Source organism: Perca fluviatilis, chromosome 8 (genome assembly GCF_010015445.1).
Source record: "Perca fluviatilis chromosome 8, GENO_Pfluv_1.0, whole genome shotgun sequence".
In the NCBI taxonomy this organism is placed as follows: Eukaryota; Metazoa; Chordata; class Actinopteri; order Perciformes; family Percidae; genus Perca; species Perca fluviatilis.
Genome location: NC_053119.1, coordinates 6,265,173 through 6,289,831, shown reverse-complemented (window position 1 = coordinate 6,289,831; position 24,659 = coordinate 6,265,173). Strand labels below are relative to the sequence as shown.

At 41.3% G+C, this 24,659-nt stretch overlaps 1 protein-coding gene across 1 annotated transcript; it reads left to right on the top strand.

The window, feature by feature from the left end:
- Window positions 1-380: 380 nt before the first annotated feature.
- Window positions 381-23,368, top strand: iqub (IQ motif and ubiquitin domain containing). Its single transcript, XM_039809763.1, has 13 exons — window positions 381-836; window positions 1,608-1,718; window positions 3,944-4,078; window positions 4,701-4,868; window positions 6,566-6,741; window positions 10,309-10,464; window positions 11,742-11,952; window positions 13,703-13,878; window positions 14,778-14,948; window positions 16,642-16,818; window positions 17,258-17,506; window positions 18,798-18,983; window positions 22,801-23,368. Exons 1-13 carry the CDS (start codon window positions 668-670, stop codon window positions 22,996-22,998), a joined length of 2,283 nt encoding a protein of 760 aa, XP_039665697.1. The 5' UTR covers window positions 381-667; the 3' UTR covers window positions 22,999-23,368.
- The last annotated feature ends 1,291 nt before the right edge of the window (window positions 23,369-24,659 follow it).

The window sequence follows — 24,659 nt, the reverse complement described above, 5'->3', positions numbered from 1 at the left end:
AATTGAATTTGAATGCTTCAACTGCCCATTGTGAAACATTATTATGATCCCACACATTGCATATAGTATTACCAGTCAAGTTAAAATGCAATGCATTTTTTAGGCAAACACATTCCACGTTTGTCTCATGGCATGTACACGTTCCTAAAGCTAAACTAAAATGTACGTTTTTATTTGTTATTTCAAAAACTACATATGAACTAAAATAACCACATGAAAGTTAGTTTCTGTCACCTTCCTGCCTAGTATCAAAGATTCCACATAAAAACGTATTGAAAGGAAAAACAAAAAGCAAAGAAAACCAATAAAATGTCAAGTCTTGAATGCATGAAGGGCGAGTGACGTTTACGGTTGCTATAGCAATGTGTCTTGCGTTGCCTGGGAACCAAGCTAACATTAAGAAAGACAGCGTTAGCTCCGCTTTGCTAACTCCAACTCTCGTTTTGAAAAAAGGACATTAAAACAGACACGGGATTAAAGAACAAGTTTAAACGAGTGACAGTGGGACAGTTTTTCACAGTGTCACCGCTGGTTCACACTGACTCAGCGTTTTGGCGGATATGGAGCGCGTTTGTTAACTTCAGTTGACTTAAAGTGAGAAAGCTAACAAGCTAACCTAGCCTAGCGTTAGCTAGCTAGTCTTTCAGTTAACTAACCCAAAGCCGCCATGTTGGAGGAGCAAAGAGAAAATGAAAAGCAGCAGGTGAAAGAAAATGATGAGGAAGACACGGACACAAACCTACAACCAGGTGGACATGCTGAAGAACAGCCGCCAGAGGACGACAGAGAGCCAGGGAGCATTGGAGAGGAGCTGCAGGCTGGCAGGTCGACCACAGGTGAGTCCAGTTTGTTCCCCAGGTGAGTCCAGTTTGACCTCTCCAGACTGATTTAAATGTCCCAGTTATCATAGGCTATATTTTTGGGGATTTACAACTTATTTGCACATAATTGTTATTGTTTTTTTTGCACTCTAGCACTCTTCCTACTTTGTATTGCAACTGCTGCACAGCAATCTTCTATCTATCTCATCTTATCTGATCTCAAATTTATATTAAAAAAGAAAATGAAATTCACAAAAAAAGGCTTCCTTTAAAGACTTCTAAATCTGAGATAATAGATTAATTGCAGCTTCTTAAAATGGCATTACAGTTGCAGACATCCTAATTGTTTGATTTATGTATTTATTGAGGTATTACAATGGCTAAAACTCTGATCTACATGATGACACAGGAGATGTGGCCGGGTGGACTCAGAGGGTAGAGCAGACGCACGTATACTTAGAGGTTTATGCCTTGACGCAGAGGTCCAGGTTTGAATCCGATCTGTGATGATTTCCTGCATGTCTTCCCCCCCTCTCTTTCTCCCCTTTCTCATAGCTGTCCTGTCAATTAAAGGCAGAAAAGCCCAAAAAATAATCTAAAAAAAAAAACAGGAGATGTTAGAAACTCAATAGCAACTGGTGAGACTCTCATGCAAACAGCGTCAAAGACCCCGCATCTGGCATCACTAGTTAAAGCCACAGGGTTTTCTGAATCTAGTGATTGACAAGTGTAATTTTTAAAGCAATTTCGTTTTATGTGATAATCCTGACTTTCTGGACGCTACAGATGTGCTGGAGACTGTGGAAGAAGCTGAAACTCAGGCTGATCTGCCCGATGATGCTGAGCATCTTAGAGAGCCTCAGGGAAGAGAAAATGTTGGAAACTCTACGGCAACAGGTAAGACTCATTTCTTTTACAAACAAAGAACACAGATTTAATTGATTTTTTAAAATGTTTTCGTGTCAGTTTTTCATATGTCTTGTGTTTACTGTCTTGTGTATGATATGTTATATGTTTTTTCTTTGTGTTTGATATTTAGTTTATCTTCCAAATGAAATTCTGTTGATTTCTCCATGATAGTTTCTCAGAATTTGGCTCACTAAGGCCCTGTTTACACGAATACGCTCGCTGGTGAAAACGACAAACTATTTTATCAGATGTGCCTTTCGTTTAGAAGGCGACGGCATTTTTGGGGCTTAAAAACGCAAAAAAGTGAAACCACCCTCCAGAGTGGAAATCTAAAAAACGCTCCACCGTCGCGTTCCTGTCTAAAGGGTAAAAACGCACTGTGCGAGTGTGTGTGTGTGCGCGCCGCGTGTGTGTGTGTGCCGAGTGTGTGTGTGTGTGTGTGTGTGTGTCTGTGTGTGCATTATTTGGAGCAATAACTCCACCTAATTGTCTGTCCAGACAAAATTGTCAGCTTTTGTTGTTCGCTTCGCGCAACTAGGGAGAGGAGAGGGAGAGTAGAAGTAGAAGGAAGGTTCTACGCAGGCGCGCAGATTTGGTGGTGTTGTGCGGCAGTGCTTCACACTACCACCTAGCCGCCTGGTGTGCATGCTACATCGAATTTCACACACTTTTGCGTCACCATATACACGCAGATTTCCCCCCATAACGCTCGTCTAAAAGCGGAATAAAAAGTGAGAACGCAACGCCACTTTTGCGTTTTCTTGTCAGATCGTTTCCGTCTAAACATAGCCTTAGACTGATCTGTTGACAGTGTGACACATTTCCCAAATCCATTCGACACAGATCATTCCATTTTATTTTCCTTTCAGTTTTAGATATGATATGATGTTTAGCATGATAAATACGGAGGCACAGTATAATAATAATACAATTATAATAACTTTATTCACATAACTGTTCTTTAAAAAGAGAGTTTACAAAGTGCTTTGACAGACAAAGCAAGGCAAAAGCAGGATATCCGGAGGTCAATAAAACCACAGACAGTTAAGCAGTTGGGCCAAACATTAGCAAGACAAAATTGGGTATGTAAAAACAAGAAAACTAAAAAAAATCCAAGAGCAATAAAAGATCGAAAAGATCAAAAGAGACAATAAAAAAAGACGACGTCACATAAAAGGCTTATCTCCTCAGGCAGGCCGTTCCAAAGTTGAGGGGGACCGAATTCCAACTTTGTAACAGCCAGAAGGGCCCTGCCAGAGGATCTAAGGCTCCAAACTGACTCATACGGGGTCAACATCTCTGCTCTGTAGCTTGGAGCCACACCCAGACAAGCTTTAAAAGTGATCAGTAAAATCTAAAAATTAATTCTAAAACTAAGAGGGAGCCAATGGAGCAAAGCGAGGACTGGGGTGATGTGATGTCGTCTGTTAAAACCAGCGAGAATCCGAGCTGCTGAGAGTTACCTTTGGGTGATGCCAGAAAGGAGGGAGAATATAAACATACCATGACAAATGAATGCAGATCATATATTCATGTATTCTGGGATTGGTAAATAATGGAAAGATTTGAGGATGAAGTGTAGGTAGTGAATTGAAGTATCTAAGACGTGCTGTTTCTAGGTAACCTGACACATGAAGTATACAACATGAGGATTAATATTAAGTTCTATTAGCAGCGACCAAAAGAGCAGTCACAAAGAAATGGCATTTAATAAACCCCCCATTCTAAGGACACTGTGGAGAATTATGATGTGAAGCAAATAATAAGTCACTTGTTTTTTGAGAATTTAAAGGTGCAATATGTAATACTGACAGCTAGTGTTTAAAATAGTTACTGCAGTACAAATTCTAAATACTGGAGAGAGTCGTCTCCCCCGCCCCCTCCTCCCCAGACTCGAAGTTCATGGAGGTTGCCAGGCTGAGACCGCAGCATCCACAACAATGTTGCTAGACGCTTGTCTCACATAGCCAGACATCACTTCATAGCATAGCGGAGTAGCTAACGTTAGATGCCTCTGTACCCAACTGACAGACACACTTTTTCAGCTTAGAATTACAGTAGGAAGCGCTAAAAACCCCACAACTTCGCTGTCCTCTCCACACGCCAGACAGACACACTTCCTCGGCTTAGAATTACGATAGGAACCGCTAAAAATACCACTACCTTGCCGTCCTTTTCCACCCACACTTTATGGTATCTGTGTGTGGTTGCAGTGAAAGTGGTGCTGGTGCCCGAGGGTCACGTGATGACTGCGGCCTTCGCCATCGGTCTCAGCATTCAGGAGCTGAAGGTTCACCTCGCCGCCGAGCTCAGAGTTCCTGCTGAGGTGCTGCAGATCTCTCTTGACGGTACGTTGGTTTCTTCTCTCTCCCCCCCCCAATCCATTGGGCTAGAGCGCTGTCATTCTGACAATTATTTACATTGGATCAGAGTTCTGTCACTTGGGTGCCTGTTCTGCCAATCTTCCCAGCCCTTGTCACATGACCAATTAATCTTTCCATGATGACTATCCAAAATTCTGATACCATGGAACCAGCACTAGACTGACATGAGCCTATAGAAAATGTGCATTGGGGTGGCACAGGTGGGGGCAATACTCAGTCAGGCCTCTGACTGAGTATTTGCCCCGCCTTTGCCACCCCACTTAAAAAATCCTGTTTGAAGAGGGGGTTTGAAGGCTAGTTAGCTAGTGGTAGAGCGTGCGCCAATATATAGAGAATCAGTCCTCGATGCAGAGGCAGCAGGTTTAAGCTGTCACAATAAAGGCCGAAATGGCAAAAACAAAAAAATAGATGACTATATGTATCAATGTTTTCACTTTGTATCGCTAATATTTGATCGTTGAGGATGGAATCGATATATCGATCCAGTTCGCTGTATCGTTATACCCCTAGCATGTAGACTGTGAGATTTTTTGTTCAGCTCTCAGGGTCAGCGGTCTCTGAGTGGTCGGTCTGTTGTTTATTTTAGGCAGAGTGGTGGAGGAGCAGCAGAGCCTGATGGAGCTCGGCGTCCAGCCTCACGGCTCCATTCGGATGGAGATGAGCTCCACCGACCCGACCACCCATCCACTCCGCCCACTCCGCCCTCCCGAGCACGACAACATGCCGGACGTCATCACCGTCCGAGTCCAAACAGGTGTGAACACGGCGCTCTCTGTTCTGTCTACAAACTGTGTGTGTGACTGCTGGATGTGGAAGCAGTTGTTTGCCGTAATAACTTAAACTGATGGTTTATACAGTAACTGTTGTTTGTCTGTCTCTCAGAAATCACTCGATGCAGCTTTAAATCACTTATTGATTTTACTTTCACTTCACGCAAATGAAAGATTGTATTTAAGAAAAATGTCATTATTTTTTTTGTGATTTAACAATTTTTATTTTATTTTTTATCAACCAAATAAACACATGTACTGTACTGTACTGCTTACTGACAACACCATAAGCCCATCGTACAAGTCTCTCCCCCCGTTTCTAAAGATCCCTCCAGAAAGGTACTTTTCCCCATTTTCTAGTATCGACATCCAATCTGGTAAACCATTTATATGAAATATTTTCAACACCACCACCCCAGCCATTTTACAAGCCTGGATTGACACTGACATTGGCACTCCTTCATTCCTCCATCTTCTTAAAAGAATCTGTCTGGCTATCATCAAATGAGTCTGGACCCAGCTTCTTATGTGCTTATCCATCCCGCTTAGGATTGACCCATCTCCCAGAACAAATAATCTTGGGCTGAATGGAACCTGGGTCCCTGCGATCCGGAATAATTAAAATAAATTGTAACCCATAATTATAAAAGACAAATATATTTAATAATCCACATTTAAAAAAAATAAATAAACACTGCAAAATTCAGGAATTATTCTGGTGTCAGTTCAGACTCCATAAAATTACACAAAAAGCAAATGAGAAAAAAAGTACGGATACATACATTAAACTAATACATATAAACTAAACTTTAAACCTACATTGTGTAATTTTTTAAGTTGATTCTTAGCAAAAACCCCTTTGTTCTTTCACAAATATGGGCTCATTCATGTGTAATTACTTCCACCAACTAATCAAAGTATTCTCGTACGCATAGAATCTGTCATTCAGAATGCATACGAGTGAGTCGATCGAATGGTGGCAGCCATGTAGCGCCTCCATCTTTAAAATACATCAGCCAAAGAGGGACATGACATACCTCCGCTTTTCGCGCTTTTACACTCAGTGGCACCATGACTAATGCCAGGGAGGGAGGGGGAGAAGTTCACTCGCTACTGCCACCAGATTTTAAAGCCTGTTGAAGATGGAGGATGGAGGACATGTAACAGAGTCGCCAAGGAAGCGAAAAAGAGAATTAAAACGACAATGCGACAGGCAAAGCAACAAGACCAAAGTTAATATTGGAGTGGCTAGAACAGCAGCGTGTAAACAATGGAGATACTAAGAGCTAATTTCGTGTTCGGCCACCATAGGAGTTAAAACGCGCTCGGAATGGGAGGGGCTAGAAAGTAATATTCAGTTGGTTGTCATATACAATTTCACCGCTAGATGGTCACACAATGTAGCTTTAAGTAAACTCCCATGCCTTAATAATTTGTTTGAACTTCTGAGCACTCCAGACCCTTTTTTTTCTCCCAAATTCTTTCTCCGTTCATACAGAGTAGCTGAAATGATTTCAACTTTGTGATAAAGGTTGAAATGATTTGCAAAGGTGATGTGAGCATTTCATTTCAGAACATAGTACAGCTTTTGTTGTTTTTTTACAAACCCCAAATCACTTTTTAGGGGGGGAGTTTGAGACAGAAAGCACTATTTACTGCAAAATGACTCTCTCACTTCCAGATGAGGACGTGTTCCAGGAGGTGGTGGTGGAGATTGAGCGTCCCCCCCAGCAGAAGGCCTACCTGGGCGGCTACAGACACCGGCTGACGGGGGTGCAGTACCACCATGCTGCAGTCCAGACCCTGCCCACGAGGAGACCTGACAGAGGAGTGGAGGTCTTCAGCCGCAACACACAGGTACAGAACAGAGCTTCAAAACCAAAATATCAGTGACGGACTTTGGTTTTTCAGGGGGTGATACAGATTTAATAAAATTGCGGACAGAATTTACTACAGAATAAAAAGCAATTATGATTAAAAGCTCATTTAATCTCATGAAACCACACAGCTGGATGTGTGTGATGCATTAAAAGGTCACTCATTACTGCAAAACAGCATTCTCGTTCAGGCGTGAGACAGAACATGGCTTTCATGTGCAAATTAATCAATCTAATTACAGACGGTGAGAACATGTAAATGAGCTCCTTGAACCAGAAGACAGAAGGCAAATGAATCACAGTAAGACCTCTCCGGTCAGAGTTGGATTTAATTACTTTGATTCTGACTGTGTTCTGCATTAATGTATCCATATAAAGGAGAATATCAATAAAATAAAAGAGACATACACACTATTTTAGTTCAGAAATCACTTAGGAATTGCATACTGGGGGTTTTGCATGGTTAACCCTGTTAACTTAAAATAAACATGTTTTTTACATCACCCTTCAGATTGATTTCTTTACTTCCATGCCTCCCTATTTCTGTGAAAATCAACTTGCAGAGGCTGGAAACTTACATCAGAGAGATATTCCATGACAGTCGATGTTCACCGACCTTTATCTGTTACATTTTGTTAGTTAAAATTAATGTTTGCAACTTTTTGCTGCCTTAGTATAAAACTAAATGAACTTATAGAAATAATGTTCAGTAAGTTAATGAATTGTAATATTTGTAACTGTCCTCATGATGACTCCTGAGCTCCATTGGTGCTGTCAGTCAATATTTTTTATATTGCAGGAGATCAGATGATTGTTATTGTGTTATTTTTTTCCCACTTCAAAGATAGTGCACTTGGAAATTGTTGTTCTGCTACCACATACAGTACACTCAGTAGATGTGTGATATTTTCCTGGGAAGTATGTAATGATTTCAAAATCCCAGGAAATCCTTCAACCTTAATCAGAAAGGAATGTTCTTTGTGGATTTGAGAACATCTAGATATGTGTGTGTGTGTGCGCGCGCGCGCGTGCGTGCGTGTGTGTGTGTGTGAGATGCTCTGTGATGTCGTCAGCACAGTGATGAGATGACCTGCTGCCCCACACTTAAGACTGTTTACAGCACTTAATGTGTCATCTATGGTCGGAAATAGGAAGTCTTTTCAAATGCTTTATTTATTTGGAAATCAGACACATTTTCTTCATTTTTTTCCCCTAAAATATTCCTCAAACTGTAGTAACAAAAATGAAAAAGAAAGAAGAAGAAGAAGAAGAATGTCACAAACAATTTGGAAAGTACAGGTAGAAAGAGCTGGTGACATTAATACAAAAGGTCAAGCTCATTTCTTTAAGCTCAGTTTCTCATTGATTTTACCAGGAAAGGTTCATGCCCATCACAGTGTGAAAATGATAGGTCAGCTGACACTCTTTACAGGGAAATTAACCCCCTGAGGACGAAGGATGCGCCGGCAACAGATAACAGACAATGCTTCTACTAAAAAGCGATATTACAGAATTTTATTTTAGACATATATTATACATTACTATTTTATTCATATATTACACTTCTTTTGTTAAGCTAAGACTTTGGTAAACTCATTACATGCACCAAAACAAATAATCGACAAGGTTTGTTTTCAGGAATTCCAAAAAGCGAACATCAACTTTCCAGCTTCAGGGCCAAATTATCTCTTTACACATTGCTCCAGGACACATCTGTTTGTACTGAACATTTTCATATGAAACGTAATTAGTTATATGAAATTCCCCTAAAAGGTGAATGAATTAAAGAAGATATGTCAAAATCTGGAAAATGCCCTCAGACAGAGGGTTTTAATGTAAATTTTTTGTTTGCTCGTCATGTCTATTTTCTTTATTATACAGTTGCACTTATACAATAAGTGTAACAGCATGTAAACTGGGTGTACTGTCCTTTTGGACTCTGAGATGGTAATCAATAATTAAAGGTTTGACTGAGACATTTAGGGTACTTGAGCGTCATCAATCTGTGTCAGTAGTCTTAAAAAATGTAAAATGTTACTCACCAGGTCATCTTGCCTCCAGTGAACCTCAATTAACAGCCTGTGACCTCAGCTGTGGCCCTGAGGGGTTGCTAACCCCCTTTGATCCCTCCATTACACAGCTCATCCATATCAGCCGACAGAGTCTGTCTGCGGGCAGGAAGCTGGTCCCTCCTCAGGCAGAATCACAAAACGTACTGAATGTTTTCAGTTTTAGCCCAAAACTATTTGTATTACCTGTATTACAGTAGGTGTGAGTTCAATACATTCCTTACAGCAGGGATCTTCAACAGGGGGTCCGGGACCCCTAGGGGGTCCTCAGAGTCAGTGCAGGGGGGCCTCCAAATTATTGTTAATTTTTGAACGTTTTTAAAATTAATCCAACATGTAATTAGCAAAAATAAATCCCCACTGCTTACAGTCCTATAGGTAAGGTAGTCACTAAGGGCATCCACAGATACAGTTCATCCTAAGGATTCACTCTGCCACATGTATGTTTAACATTAAAACATGATTTATAAAATCATGCCAACAATTATTAGCTATTTTAACAGCTTAGTATTCTATGCAACAACAAAAAAATTATGTATAAAGGCTTTAGGCCGCCCTACATGTAATTGTAGGCCCAGTTTAGTATGCAACTTCATTTTATGCAATACTGTTTATGTAGTAGGGGGTCCCTGCTCCGTCTCTCTTTCATTTAAAGCAACACCAAAGCACTTTTCCTCTTCGTTCCCCCTACAGTTTGGAAGCGGAATTGTCCATTACCGTTATCATTCAAACTACAGATCCGCTACCCGATCTGGCGAACTTGCATAGTGCGGTTATAGCCGATAGAGAGCCGCAAAGTGAATGCAGCAGTGTCGTTCACCCTGTTACGAGACAAACAATTAAACAATTTAAGTTAAGGTACTAAACTACCTTAACTATCTTTGGTGTTGCTTTAAGGGTTCCTTGGCTTAAAAAACATTGAAGAGCCTTGCCTCACAATGATCAACTGCGGTCCATCAGGACCATCCCCTCTGCAGTCAGCCTCATCAATAAGGCCCCAGACCACCAGTGACATTGACTCTTAATCCTACATACTGCCCTTTGCATATTCTATATATCCTGAGCTTTTGCACATCCCTTTGACATTTGCACATACTGCACTAATCCATACAGCCTCTTTTTTCTTATTGTTAAATAGTTATATGTAGGTATGTGTTATTTGTTTCTGTATTTATTGTTTGTTTATTTCATATTAATGTTTAATATGTTTGTGTGTGCACCAGCAACCCAGGCAAATTCCTCGTAAATGCTACTTACTTGGCAATAAATCCTATTCTGATTCTGATTCTGAACCAGGGAAAAACAGCCATCTCAGATCCCTCTGTCTAAAGGATTTTATCAGATACATTAAGATGTGTTTTTATATTTCTCCTTTTTTAACTTTTAATTCATTGTTCATATTCATAGAAAAGTTTCCCTGTTTTAACAAATTAGCTTCTTTAAATTCAAATTTTTTTCTGTGTCTCCGTCTCTGTCAGACAGTGAAGCTGAAGTCTCAGGCCCAGCAGTGTCCAGTCAACGCTTCCACCCAGATGACCGGGATCGGCTGCTACGTCTCCTGTATGAACGACAAGCTGGTTTCCCCCCGCGGCTACATCACTGCTGACGAGTATCACAACACAAGGCTGAACGCTGTGGGTGAAAACTGAGTTTATGTGATTATAATGCATGTCTTTTTATGAATGATTTCTGGTCTTTTATATTCCAGTTAATGTAAAAATGATCAAGTTGGTAATGTCATCTTGCATACAAGTTGGAACATTTGTCCTGATAGTGGCACTGGAGCAAAGGCCAGTTGCTCATCAACTAATTTTGCCTGAAAATTCGAAATATTTTTCTCCAGACCAACATTTTGTCTTGCCTACTGAAGTTAAAACAAAAACTCAATGTGAACAAATAGAAATTGAATAGAATATTGTGATAAAGTATAAAAAAAAATATTTTAAAGGTCCCATGACATGGTGCTCTTTGGATGCTTTTATATAGATCTTAGTGGTCCCCTAATACTGTATCTGAAGTCTCTTTCCCGAAATTCAGCTTTGGTGCAGAACTACAGCCAGTAGAGCCAGTCCTACAATGAGCTTTCCTTAGGATGTGCCATTTCTGTGTCTGAAGCTATTGAGAAGGAGAGGGGGGGGGGCAAGGTGGATGGTGGGGGTGTGGCCTTGACCAACTGCCACTTTTCTCGTTTGAAAGCCATGATGTCTCTCTCTCTCTCTCTCATGGGTTGGCCAAATTCTCTGGGTGGGCAAAGCAGAGAAAGGGGAGGTAACCTTGCTCCTTATGACCTCATAACAAGCAGATTCCAAAACTGCTCATCTGAGCTTTCATTTTCTCAAAGGCAGAGCAGGATACCCAGGGCTCGGTTTACACCTATCACCATTTCTAGCCACTGGGGGACCATAGACAGGCTGGGGGTACTCATATTAATGTTAAAAAACCTCATAAAGTGACATTTTCATGCCATGGGACCTTTAATAAAGTAGGGCTGCAACTAACGATAATTTACATTGTTGATTAATCAGTTTTCTCCATTAATCGATTAGTTGTTTGGTCTATAAAATATCAAAAATTGTGAAAAATGTGGATCAGAGCTTCCCAAAGCCCAAGATAACGTCCTCAAATGTCTTGTTTTGTCCACAATTCAAAGATATTCACTTTACTGTCACAGAGGAGTGAAGAAACTAGAAAATATTCACATTTAACAAGCTAGAATCAGAGAATTTAGACCCAAACCAATTAATAGATTATCAAAGTAGTTGGCAATTAATATAAAAGTTGACAACTGATCTATTAATTGATTAATCTTTGCAGCTCTAGGTTTACTTTAACAAATGTTGATATGCAGCCTTTTTTGTTGCTCTCTTCTGCTGTGGTGACTTAGTTCTGCGACCTCTTGTCACCCACGCAGGTGATCATTCTGCAGTCGTTTGCCCGGCGCTGGCTGGCCTGGCAGGAGGTGAACCGGCTGACGAGAGATCGAGACCGGCGGCTGGCCTGGCTGGAGCATCAGGAGACCAGGAGGAGGGAGGAGAAGGAGGAGCAGCTGAGAGACCGCCGCCAACGCTGGATGAGCCCGCAGAGAAGGGAGGACTTCAACCTGCTGTACCACGCTTTAGAGAGTAGGCTGAAGCGGGGGGAGGCGCTGTGTGTGTGTTTTTAGGAGGTCTCACTCTGTTGTAAAGCTGTGTGGTGTTAGGCTTGGGCTGGTATAACATTCTGACGATATGATAACTTTTAGCAAAAATATCACAGTTTCACGGTATTGCTATTACAGCTTTAAAGGTCCCATGACATGCTGCTTTTTGGATGCTTTTATATATGCCTTAGTGGTCCCCTAATACTGTATCTGAAGTCTCTTTTATATAGGCCTTAGTGGTCCCCTAATACTGTATCTGAAGTCTCTTTTATATAGGCCTTAGTGGTCCCCTAATACTGTATCTGAAGTCTCTTTTATATAGACCTTAGTGGTCCCCTAATACTGTATCTGAAGTCTCTTTTATATAGACCTTAGTGGTCCCCTAATACTGTATCTGATGTCTCTTTCCCGAAATTCAGCCTTGGTGCAGAATTACAGCCACTAGAGCCAGTCCCACAATGAGCTTTCCTTAGGATGTGCCATTTCTGTGTCTGTAGCTATTGAGTAGGACAGAGAGGGGCAAGGTGGAGGGTGGGGGTGTGGCCTTGACCAACTGCCATGCTGTTTGTTTGCAAGCCATGATGTCTCTCTCTCTCTCCTGGGTGGGCCAAATTCTCTGGGCGGGCAAAGCAGAGAAAGGGGAGGTAACCTTTCCCCTTATGACGTCATAAAGGGAAGATTCCAGATCGGCCCATCTGAGCTTTCATTTTCTCAAAGGCAGAGCAGGATACCCAGGGCTCGGTTTACACCTATCACCATGTCGAATCACTGGGGGACCATAGGCAGGCTGGGGGAACGCATATTAATGTTAAAAAACCTCATGAAGTGACATTTTCATGCCATGGGACCTTTAAAATGTATTATTTGGAAATGTCTGGGTAACCCAATGAACACAATGCATTTTATTTTTAAACACACTGCAAACTGGCAGGGAGAGGGGTTTCTAAACTGCACTTTCTGTCCTTGACGACTCATAAAAAACAGCTCATACCACAGGAACGGGATGACTGAAAATTTGAGTGGTTTTGAAACCGTGACTTTTTTTTAAATCGAAGTATACCTTGAAACCGGTAACCTGCCCATGCCTAGTGAAGTGATGAGCAGTAGTGGAAGAAGTATTCAGATCCTTTACTTAAGTAAAAGTCCTGCATTGATAATGTTACTTAAGTAAAAGTAAGTATCATCAGGAAAATGTACTTAAAGTATTAAAAGTAGAAGTAATCGATGCAGAAAAATCCTCACATTTTAGAAACTGGAAACGATCCAAGCAGTTCTGTCAGTCAACTAAGGGTTTAACCTTCTATCATTTCAGCTGGACTTGTAGGCCGTTATATTGTTGGGTAGTTTAGTTTGAAATAAAACATCATATTTTATAAACTACGTGTGTTTTGTGTGCAAAAATCTTAACTTGTAAAGTAACTAGTAACTAAAGATGTCAGATGAATGTAGTGGAGTAAAAAGTACAGTTTTTCTCTCTGAAATGTAGCGGAGTAGAAGTAGAAAGTGGCATGAAAAGAAAAGACTAAAGTACAGTACCTCAAATTTGTACTTAAGTACAGTACTTACTGTATCTAAATGTACTTAGTTACAATCCACCACTGGTGATAAGTAACGTGTGTGTGTGTGTGTGTGTGTGTGTGTGTGTGTGTGTGTGTGTGTGTGTGTGTGTGTGTGTGTGTGTGTGTGTGTGTGTGTGCGCGCGCAGCGTGCGTGTGTGTGTATGTGTGTTTCAGAGTGGCGGTGTGAGGAGGAGGAGAAGATCAACTCTTCCCTGAGAGGAGCTGAGAGGAAGGCAGCTCTCTGCTTGCTGCTGGAGCAGGAGACACAGCTCATCGCCGCCATTGGACGCCATCGCATCGCCATCCAGGACAGCAACTACGACAAAACTGTCAGGAACTTCCTGGACAAGGTCAGAGAAACGGTTCTAAAAGAAAACGGTTAGAAAGCAGTTCTAATGTGCTGTTAGATATCCACTTTTAAATCATCTCGATGTTCGACAGAGGGTTACAATAAAAACATATTTTCACAAAGTCATGGTCAATCGAAGACAGAAAAAAAGAGTTGCATGTGAGGTTGTATATTCAAAGTCAAGTCTAGGTTGTTTATTGAAAAACAATAGATTGGAAAGGGTAAGACCTGAAAAGCATTTATTTAGGAGTATTTCTTTATTTAGCTTTTTCTTGCTTTATCTTTTTTCATAGTGAACTACTTTTGTGTCTTGTATTTTAAGTTTTTTGTTTATTCTTTTGTATGTTGTTCGAAATAAACTATTCATTCAGTCAAGTAAGTACAAGAAGAGTTCAGGGTTTCGCCTAAAAAAGTGGTTTAGCCCGGTGGCAAGTGTCTTTTTTTCGACTATGGCCCAGCTGGTGCCAGTCACAGACTGACGGCAGCTTTAATGTAGAGCCCAATAGTTTCTGTGATAACAGAATTATTAAAGGAATCGAGAAATTGAGAATTTAAAAACGCTATAAGACAGATTCCATAGGGCCATACATTAAGTCGGTGCTAATAGCTAACTGGAGATTTGAAAATATGACTACGTCTAAGTTTCCAACCAGGCTGCCCCACTGTGACTGTAGTTATAAATAACGTCATAAAATGGCCCAGAGGCTTAGGCCTGGTGGGGGGCAAGTTAGGCCTGGTGGTCCACCAGGCTTGCAATACACTGGGGGAAACACTGGAGCTAGCAGACCACCTTAATCAGAATTATCTTTTGATTCTGATTTTGAACAGCAGCAGTATTATTAGCCACAGTGTTAGTAGTACCATCAACAGTGGCACTAACAGTGCGGCGGTGTGTTTCAGTCTGCCGCTCCTCATCAGTGGCGAGCAGCAGATGGTCGACTGATCGAGATGGACAGTCCACACACCATCAGAGCCAGAGAGCTGCGGGATCTGTACAACAGCATCAGCCTGTCCACTGTCAGCCAGGAGCAGAGACTCCACGTCCTCATGACACTCAAACACACTGTCAAGGTACCACACACACACACACACACACACACACACACACACACACACACACACACACACACACACACACACACACACACACACACACACACACACTCACTCACTCACTGAGAGGAAAATACACACACTCACAGGTTCAGTGTTTGTGTATTATGTCTAACTCTGTGTTGTATTGTGAAGTAGGACGGCACTTACCTGAACTGTCTTTCAGCCCTTTATTGCACCAGTTAGGCACCATCATAACCTCCAGCTACAGTTTAAGAGGCACAAAGATTTCACAGCGTCCTTCACTGGCTTTTGCATAAAAGCTCTCTATGCCTTCTGTGAGAAAAATCCTGAACGAGAAGGGGGAAGGGGATTTCAAGCTAGCAGAAGTAAAGCGCGTACAGTTCGTAAAATGAAATAATTGCTGAACTTCCTGTTAAAGCACGACATATTCCCTTTTATAGGAAAGTGTACAAATTTGGGGCGACCTCTAGCTCACCCGGAAAGTGTGCCCCCCCCCACCATCTGCACTATCTAATAAAATAAAAAAGCCCAAAAACTTATCTTAAAAAAAGGAAAGTGTACAAATTCTACATGAAGACATATTTACAAAATTTCAGAAAACAAAGCAAAAGTAGGAAATATAACACCAGTAGTGTTGACAGTACCCTTCAAAATAAAAGTCTCTGCTTTGTACACATTGGTTATTACTGAAATAAAAATGTCCTGTTTGCAGAGTTGTACCGATACCAGTATATCGGCGAGTACGCGAGCATATACACCGATCCGATACCACGTAATTTAGCCCCGAAAGAAATCTACTTTGAAGTACAGTAGTTTATTCATGTTTCTTTCTTTATGACTGACTATGAAACTAGATAATAAAGAAAGTTTTATGGCAATAATTCTCAGTATTTGTTAATGTTTTACAAAGGGTTTAACCGGAGCCAGACCATACAACAATGATAGCAATCATATCACATCAATACAGGGTTAGTAGTATGTGTAAGTGTGTGATTTTCCAGGGGGGATGCGTGGGATTTTTCCCTTTCTGTTCTACATATCCCTGCCTCTGCTGAATTCTTTTTTATCCCTGGTGGGGTCAAAATGTATTTCCCCCCCCCCCCCAAAGCGATCAATGCCACTTCACCAATAGAACATATATTATATACCTAAAATAGAAGTATTTTAAACTTAGTAAAGCGCTGTAACATAAACACATATCAATAGAACGATAAAATCCGAACTGCAGTTGCTAGTTTTGTTTAGCTGCTACAGAGCTCCAGGACGCCGGCTACCAGCGGCAGTTGTTTAGCCGCCAATAGGTGACTTTGAGCCGGGTACAGGCACCGCCAGATGACAGTTCTTTCAGGGGCCATGGTGGTGGAGTATAGCCAGAAAAAGTGATCCATGCGGTGACAACAGTTAAGTTTAGGCACAAAAACGACTGGTTAAGTTTAGGAAAAAGATCGTGGTTTGGATTAAAACATTCCCGAGAAACAAAAGAGCGTTTCCTGGGTAATTTTTTTTCACCGGGAAGTGATCCACATAAGTGTTTTGGCATGCCTCGCCGAGTGGCACTACCCATGGTATTGAAAGGGGGATTTTTTTGGATGTTTTGTTTTGGTGTGCATGATCAAAAAAAAATTTCTGTTTGTGTGTTCTATCTGTTTTTGTTGGTAGCATGATTGTTTTTATCCTTATTGGACAGGAGCACAAGTGTCAGCTGACCCAGGACATTGTGGACTTGATTGACAGGGAGGTGGACCTTATGACTCGGGGGGTTAAGGCAGCCAGTCTGGAGGGGCTGAGGAAGAGGATCTCCACTCTGTTCCTCCAGTACATCAAAACACCAGCATTTAACCCGGAGGTGGCCAAGCTGCTGAAGGTGAGCAAAGAGCCCTGCTGAGATCATAAACTTTGGACTCTCTCAGATAGAAATTGTATTTATTTTTTTTCAACCTTTATTTTTACAGGAAAAGTCATTAAGAACAGGTTTGTTATGTACAATGGCGGCCTTACAAGTGACAAAGCCACTTAGGCGAAGGGAAGAAGGGCTAGGAAATAAATACATTAGACATGCATACAGTTTAAAATGACATAAAATACAATTTAAAATACAACATAGACAGCAGTCAACACGTGTGACGAGAGAAGTGCACAGGTACATGGTTCAATAAGAAAGGGGGAACCCATACAAATGTTTAGCTGGGAAATTAGGATGTAGAAAAGCAACGGCATATGTCAGTGAACAAGGATGAGAAGGCGTTTTTGAAAGATGAAATGGAAATAACTACCTCTAAATAATCTAAATCTATCTATCCCAGGTTCCCCAGAATCCCTCTCAGCTGAAGAACAACATGTTCCTCTGCCGCGGCTGTCACCGCTACCTACACTCTGCCGACTTCAAGCCGTCCGCCAGCGCCGAACGCCAGACTCGGTGCCGAGACTGCACCAGACTCGACAACATAGCCAGATCCCGAGATGACTTCTCCTGCTACAAAAACATCCTGAAGAGGCTGAGAGCTGACGAGCAGCGGCTCAACCAGGAAGCCAAGATTCCCTTCCTGCTGCAGGTGCTTTCACTTTCTGTGTCTGTCAGTTTGATTGTTAATTGTTAATAATAATTACTAATAATAATTAGGGCTGTACAATGTATCGTTATTTTTTTTTTTATAGTCATTGCAATATTAACTGCCGCAATACACATATCACCAAAGACTGCGAGATCATATCATAAAAGATACTGAGAGATTTTTTATCAGTAGAAAACTGCACTTTAAAATATTATTTTGTAAATTACATTCAACAAGCAATTTGTTGTATTTAGCAGAATACTGAAAGCAGCAGAAATGCAGAACTGAGTACACTTAAATATCTGTTTATTTATCCCAAGTAATATCGTTATCGCATATTTTCCTCGTATTGTGCAGCCCTAATAATAATAATAACCTATAACTATATAGCACCTTTCATATAGAGAGTGTAGCTCAAAGTATTTTTTTTAAGAACTGAGAAACCACAAAACAAACAAAATCACGCAAGTGCCAACACTTAAAACCAAGCTATCAAATAATTTAAAATTAGAATAGATCTTTATTGTCAGTGTTTTACAACAAGGCAACCCAGTTAAGCTGCTCTTAGACTTACCGTACAAATAACAAAACATAAAATAGCTAAATTTAAATTTATTTACTAAATATTTGCATTTGAAGTTTAAAAATGTCCACGGAGATTGCGTCTCTTCTAGCCTTGGGTAGAGAGTTTCATATTTTTGGGGCGTAGTTAAAAAAGGCTGAGCTGCCAATTTCACTCTTCTACTTTAATTCTACTTAAAGTCTCTAGAGAAGTTGTGCTGTTTCCTGCACAGTTCGCTGTGATGATTTTACCCTAACCCTAGTGTACATCGACGACGATTCATTTCCGGGATTGTTTAGGGCCCGCCGGAAATTCCGCCGAATGTCCGTCACCTTCCGATTTCTGTGTGTTGGCGTTCTAACTCTGGTGGATTTGTGAGGACTATGGTTAACTGCTCCTCAGATCTCTGCAGGGTAAATCCAGACAGCTAGCTAGACTATCTGTCCAATCTGAGTTTTCTGTTGCACGACTAAAACTACTTTTGAACGTACACATGTTCCACCAAAACAAGTTCCTTCCCGAGGCTATTTTGCAGAGGCACCGTGGCTCCGTCTGGCGCTTAGCATCGCCCAAGACGATTGGGATTGGTTTAAAGAAATTGCCAATAAACCAGAGCATGTTTTTCTCCCATCCCGCAATGTTGTATGGACTAGCCAGACTTTCCTTTGCAGCGCTGTGGAGGAAGGTCTACCCTGACCCTGACGTCTACGTCTATGTGTATCCTCTCAGGTGGAGGACTTGCGGTACCTGGTGGATGTGGTCTGGGCGTCCCGCTCGGCCCTCCACGCCAGCAGAGACCTCTACAACCTGGTGTTTGTCCGCTGGGAGCGTCGGAGAGACTGGAGCCCCTGGAACTGCATCCTACTGTCCAAAGAAGAGACTTCAGCTCATCTGGAGGTGGAAGACGTCCACAAGGTCTGTCCAGTCAACATTTACACTCACAGGGTCCAAAATTAGCACCATACACCAGCCAAATGCTGGGAAAAAAATGCAAGTGACTGGTAGATTTGCTTAACTCACCAGCCAAATAAAACTGGTAATCTATTAAGTGGCTGGTCAGATTTGAACATTCACTAACCTTTTGGCTGGCGGATGAAAAAGTAAATTTTGAACCCTGCATGTGGACCTCATTTCCACCTGATTTTGAAAATGCAGTTCATGCTTTCAAGTCTACACATTTCGGCCTGGTGTTAATAGATGTTCTCGTTATTTCCATTCTGACAGTATTAATGGGATAAAAAGTGTCGCAGTCACTTTTAAACTATCTGCAAATTAGGCATTGTCACCTTAAGGCCTTTTCACACGGGGGAGCGATTGTCGCGCCTTGTCATTCATTTTCAATGCGACAAGCGGCCGCAATCCCGTGAAACTGTTGGGTTCATGTTCGTCACACGCACGTCCGCTGCAGGAGTTGAATTGTCTTGAACGTTTCCCTACACCCAGAGTGACGCGCCGTGCAAATCAATGAACAAGAGGCTGATTATTGCTGTTTGTGAATTCACTAATTTACCGTAATTGTGAACATGATTTTAGCTATCAACAATATCAGTCTGTGGTTAGGAAATACTTTTTTTTTTAGAATTGCCAGTATTCATTAGGGGTGGTTTTTTTTAAGTTTACGCCAAAAATAGTCATGTAAGACAGTGGTTCATGTTTATGTTGTGTTTTAACCCCCTACCACTAGATGGCTATGCTGAGACACACCACTAGTTTCCTTGCCTAGCAGTGCCTGACTTTTTGCTAAAAGTTAACAACGTAGCTATGGCTGAACTTTGGCCTACTTTAGCATATAAAAATGTGGTCACTAAGAACCTGTGAACCACAATCCCAAACTGTCAGTTTGATTTTCTGTGTAGTAAATTGTTTACCTAAAGTAAACTTCTTTGACTTTTATGCACATCATGTCTTTTTTTAAATACCCCAGATTTAGTTGTACCTCCCAATATCTAAAAGAACTTGCACTTTACTACATGCAGAACTTTTCCAAGAACACAGGAACCTTTTTAAGGAACTCAGGAAGTTCTCCCTGTATCAGATGTAGTTCCTAGGCCACAGTCCAGAAAGTACCCCCCCACCCCCTAGAGCAGGTGTTAGGAGCTATCATGATGGAATGACAAACAAACCTCAGGCTGCAAAAACTCGTACGCAACAGTATATCAATAGTTCCTTGAATATTTCCTGGGTTTAGCTAATATTTGGTGGAAAAGGGCCATTCATCCATGGTTCCTCTGGTTGAAACAAAGGTAAAGTTTCTGAAATGGTTCCTGGCCTCATGGAAAAAAATCCTGCGTTACAATAAACAATTTCCTCCCAGCTCCTGTTAACATATGAACTATTTTAACATTCAAAGCTTTGTAAAAGTAAGAATAACTTCACGATGTTCATCAGCGGAACAGAATCAACCTTTTCTACCCACTTTTCTTACTAATTAGGCTTTTTTGGGTTTAGTACAGGTTGGGGTTTACTGGTAGTTTTTGTTCTTTTTTTCTGTTAATTGCTGAGATCTGATCACACTTCTTTGACATCCCTAAATTTTTAGAAACATGAGCAGTCAGGTGTTGATTACTTCATGCCAGGTCCATAAAGGTTTGTGCAAAGGGCCATTGTGCAGAGGTTTATGCCTCCAGGCAGAAGGTCCATGGTTCGAATCTGACCTGTGACAGTATTTCTGCATGTCTTCCCCCCTCTCTCTCAGCTTTCATATCTCAGCTTTCCTATCCAATAAAGACAGAAATGCCCAAAAATGTAATAAATAAATAAATAAATAAATAAAAAGGAAAGGATCTTCGGTTACACTGAAGTCATGAATGTGTAATAAACATAAACAAGTCATAAACGTTTATGACATAATACTTCTTTTAGTAAAGGTCATTCGGTTTTTGTCATGACAAGTTATGGTTATGGTTAGGGTTGGGGGGGGGGGGACCGGAAGTGTTACCGGATCTTCATCAAACTAAAATTGAAGATTCTGTTGGTCTTGAAAAAGACAGATCATATATTTAACCTTTAATGGTCCTATGAAATGCTGCTTTTTGGATGCTTTTTATATAGACCTTAGTGGTCCCCTAATACTGTATTTGAAGTCTCTTTTATATAGACCTTAGTGGTCCCCTAATACTGTATCTTAAGTCTCTTTTATATAGACCTTAGTGGTCCCCTAATACTGTATCTTAAGTCTCTTTTATATAGACCTTAGTGGTCCCCTAATACTGTATCTTAAGTCTCTTTTATATAGACCTTAGTGGTCCCCTAATACTGTATCTTAAGTCTCTTTTATATAGACCTTAGTGGTCCCCTAATACTGTATCTGAAGTCTCTTTTATATAGACCTTAGTGGTCCCCTAATACTGTATCTGAAGTCTCTTTTATATAGACCTTAGTGGTCCCCTAATACTGTATCTGAAGTCTCTTTTATATAGACCTTAGTGGTCCTCTAATACTGTATCTGAAGTCTCTTTCATATAAACCTTAGTGGTCCCCTAATACTGTATCTGAAGTCTCTTATATAGACCTTAGTGGTCCCCTAATACTGTATCTGAAGTCTCTTTTATATAGACCTTAGTGGTCCCCTAATACTGTATCTGAAGTCTCTTTTATAGACCTTAGTGGTCCCCTAATACTGTATCTGAAGTCTCTTTTATATAGACCTTAGTGGTCCCCTAATACTGTATCTGAAGTCTCTTTTATATAGACCTTAGTGGTCCCCTAATACTGTATCTGAAGTCTCTTTTATATAGACCTTAGTGGTCCCCTAATACTGTATCTGAAGTCTCTTTTACATTTTTTTTTATAGACTTTTGTGGTTCCCTAATACTGTATACTGAAGTCTCTTTTATATAGGCCTTAGTGGTCCCCTAATACTGTATCTGAAGTCTCTTTTATATAGACCTTAGTGGTCCCCTAATACTGTATCTGAAGTCTCTTTTATATAGACCTTAGTGGTCCCCTAATACTGTATCTGAAGTCTCTTTTATATAGACCTTAGTGGTCCCCTAATACTGTATCTGAAGTCTCTTTTATATAGACCTTAGTGGTCCCCTAATACTGTATTTGAAGTCTCTTTTATATAGACCTTAGTGGTCCCCTAATACTGTATCTGAAGTCTCTTTTATATAGACCTTAGTGGTCCCCTAATACTGTATCTCTGAAGTCTCTTCCCGAAATTCAGCCTTGGTGCAGAATTACAGCCACTAGAGCCAGTCCCACAATGAGCTTTCCTTAGGATGTGCCATTTCTGTGTCTGAAGCTATTGAGAAGGAGAGGGGGGGGGGCAAGGTGGATGGTGGGGGTGTGGCCTTGACCAACTGCCACTTTTCTCGTTTGAAAGCCATGATGTCTCTCTCTCTCTCATGGGTTGGCCAAATTCTCTGGGTGGGCAAAGCAGAGAAAGGGGAGGTAACTTGCTCCTTATGACCTCATAAGGAGAAGATTCCAGATTGGTCCATCTGAGCTTTCATTTTCTCAAAGGCAGAGCAGGATACCCAGGGCTCGGTTTACACCTATCACCATTTCTAACCATTGGGTGACCATAGGCAGGCTGGGGGAACTCCTATTAATGTTAAAAAACCTCATAAAGTGAAATTTTCATGCCATGGGACCTTTAAAAGATGCCATGTGAACTTCCCATGTCACTCTGGCACTTTGTTTGGTCCCCTTTCTGTTTGATGGTCAAACTAATGTTTTGACTCCAGCTGTTGCACAAACTGAGTCTTCCCTCCTGTGTGTTGTTCAGGCGTATGACGCCACGTTCATCCGCAGGATCGAACACAAACACACGCTGGCCCGCCGCCACTTCAGCCAGATGGCCGTCATGGCCGAGTACCTGGACTCTCAGCTTTCCGCTGCCCTGGGCAACCATCTTGTCTCCAAGACCGTCACCGTGGCGACAGGCAAGCCCACCATCGACACTCCACCGGCCTCAGCTCATTAGGAAACACCCTGTGGTTTTCTTTCTTCTGTCACCGTTTCCTTTCACGCTCATATTGTCTGTCACTTTCAAAAAAACATTGTCTGAAATCTAAAATAAAGTTCATGATGGTTTTTCCTCCTGGTTATGTAAATTCATTTCAGTTCAGGTGCTTTTATTTTGAAAGTAGATGTACAGTAGTTACCTTTGCCCAGGACCCAGCTTCCAGAAATAATTAGAATAACAAAAGTACTAAAATACATTTTACAAACTTTTCAATCTTTTGGGGGTGGGTCCAACAGCATTGTAGCTCTTAAATGGGCAAGAACATAGAAATAAAAATGTGTCATTGCTGTTTTATAACTCATCGGGCTTAAAGGAACACGCTGACTTATTGGGAATTTAGATTATTCACCGTAACCCCCAGAGTTAGACAAGTCGATACATACCCTTCATCTCTCAGTGCTGTAAGGCTGTTCGATTAGCGAGTGATAAGTTGGCCCAACATGTTCCTATTTACATGTTGTGATTTAGTAGTCATAGGCAGTAGTAAAAATATCAACATGAGACACAGCCGTCTTCTAACAGTAAACAAACCAGGAAATATATTCTCAGACAGGCTTGCTGCAAAGCAAATCATTCCGCCCAAGTACTATATTCTTCCGCCTGAGAATATAGTTCCCGGTTTGTTTACGGTTAGAAGACGGCTGTGTCTCATGTTACATTGTTTTTTGTACACGCTGTGACTATACAAATCACAACATGTAAATAGGAACATGTTGGCGTTATTGTGTCACTTATTCGGAGCAGTAGGATTACTGGAACCAGTCACCTGCCTGTTCTGTGATGGGCTGATGCCGCTGGAGACGTCAGACAGCTTTACAGCACGCACTGAGATGAGAAGGGTATGTATCGACTTGTCTAACTCTGGGGGTTACGGTGAATAAGCTAAATTCCCAATAAGTCGGCGTGTTCCTTTAAATAACCAAAAGTTCTTTTCACAATCAGCCTGAGACTTAACTGAAGGTTGACTGTTCCCGCTTGCAAGTGTGACAATAAAACTTAAAAAACATTCTCTTGTTTGTGAGCGGTTATTTAACAGAAAATTTCCAGTGCAATTTGGCGTTGTCAGCAGGATGGTCGTCGTAGGGCGACAGTGGCGTCATTGCCAACGAGAAGACAGTTACCATCTCTGCCACTCCTGAAGCCTCCTCTACAAAAGGGTAGAGAAGCAGGAACCTGAGGGCGTTGTCAACTACCCTGCACCCTTCCTGAGAAGAATACGAACTGGGGAACTCCATTTCAGAAATGTCTTCTTCTGGGTAAGACAAATTCTGGAATATGAATGTTCCTGCTTTTCTGGGAAGAGACCAGAGCAGGAATTAAGAAATATTTGGCTGTGATCCTTAACATTTGGATTCCTTGAGTCAATAATTATGTAGATTCTATGAAAAGACCAGGATAGGAATTAAAGGGATTCCGTATAGCTGACAGGTGTGAAACAGAAGGCCTGCACACATGGACATCGCAGGGGGTAATGACAACACAGAAACTAGCAGTCAGTCAGTCAATGTGTGTGTGTGTGTGTGTGTGTGTGTGTGTGTGTGTGTGTGTGTGTGTGTGTGTGTGTGTGTGTGTGTGTGTGTGTGTGTGTGTGTGAAACTGTTGTAAAGGAAAACAAGGCA

What these genes read in the sequence shown, in the direction of transcription:
- iqub (XM_039809763.1), top strand. Translation starts at nt 668, where the DNA reads ATGTTGGAGGAGCAAAGAGAAAATGAAAAGCAGCAGGTGAAAGAAAAT. An exon ending in TGGAAACTCTACGGCAACAG is followed by an intron (nt 1,719 to 3,943) that starts GTAAGACTCATT and finishes GTGTGGTTGCAG; the next exon opens with TGAAAGTGGTGCTGGTGCCC. An exon ending in GCTGTACCACGCTTTAGAGA is followed by an intron (nt 11,953 to 13,702) that starts GTAGGCTGAAGC and finishes TGTGTGTTTCAG; the next exon opens with AGTGGCGGTGTGAGGAGGAG.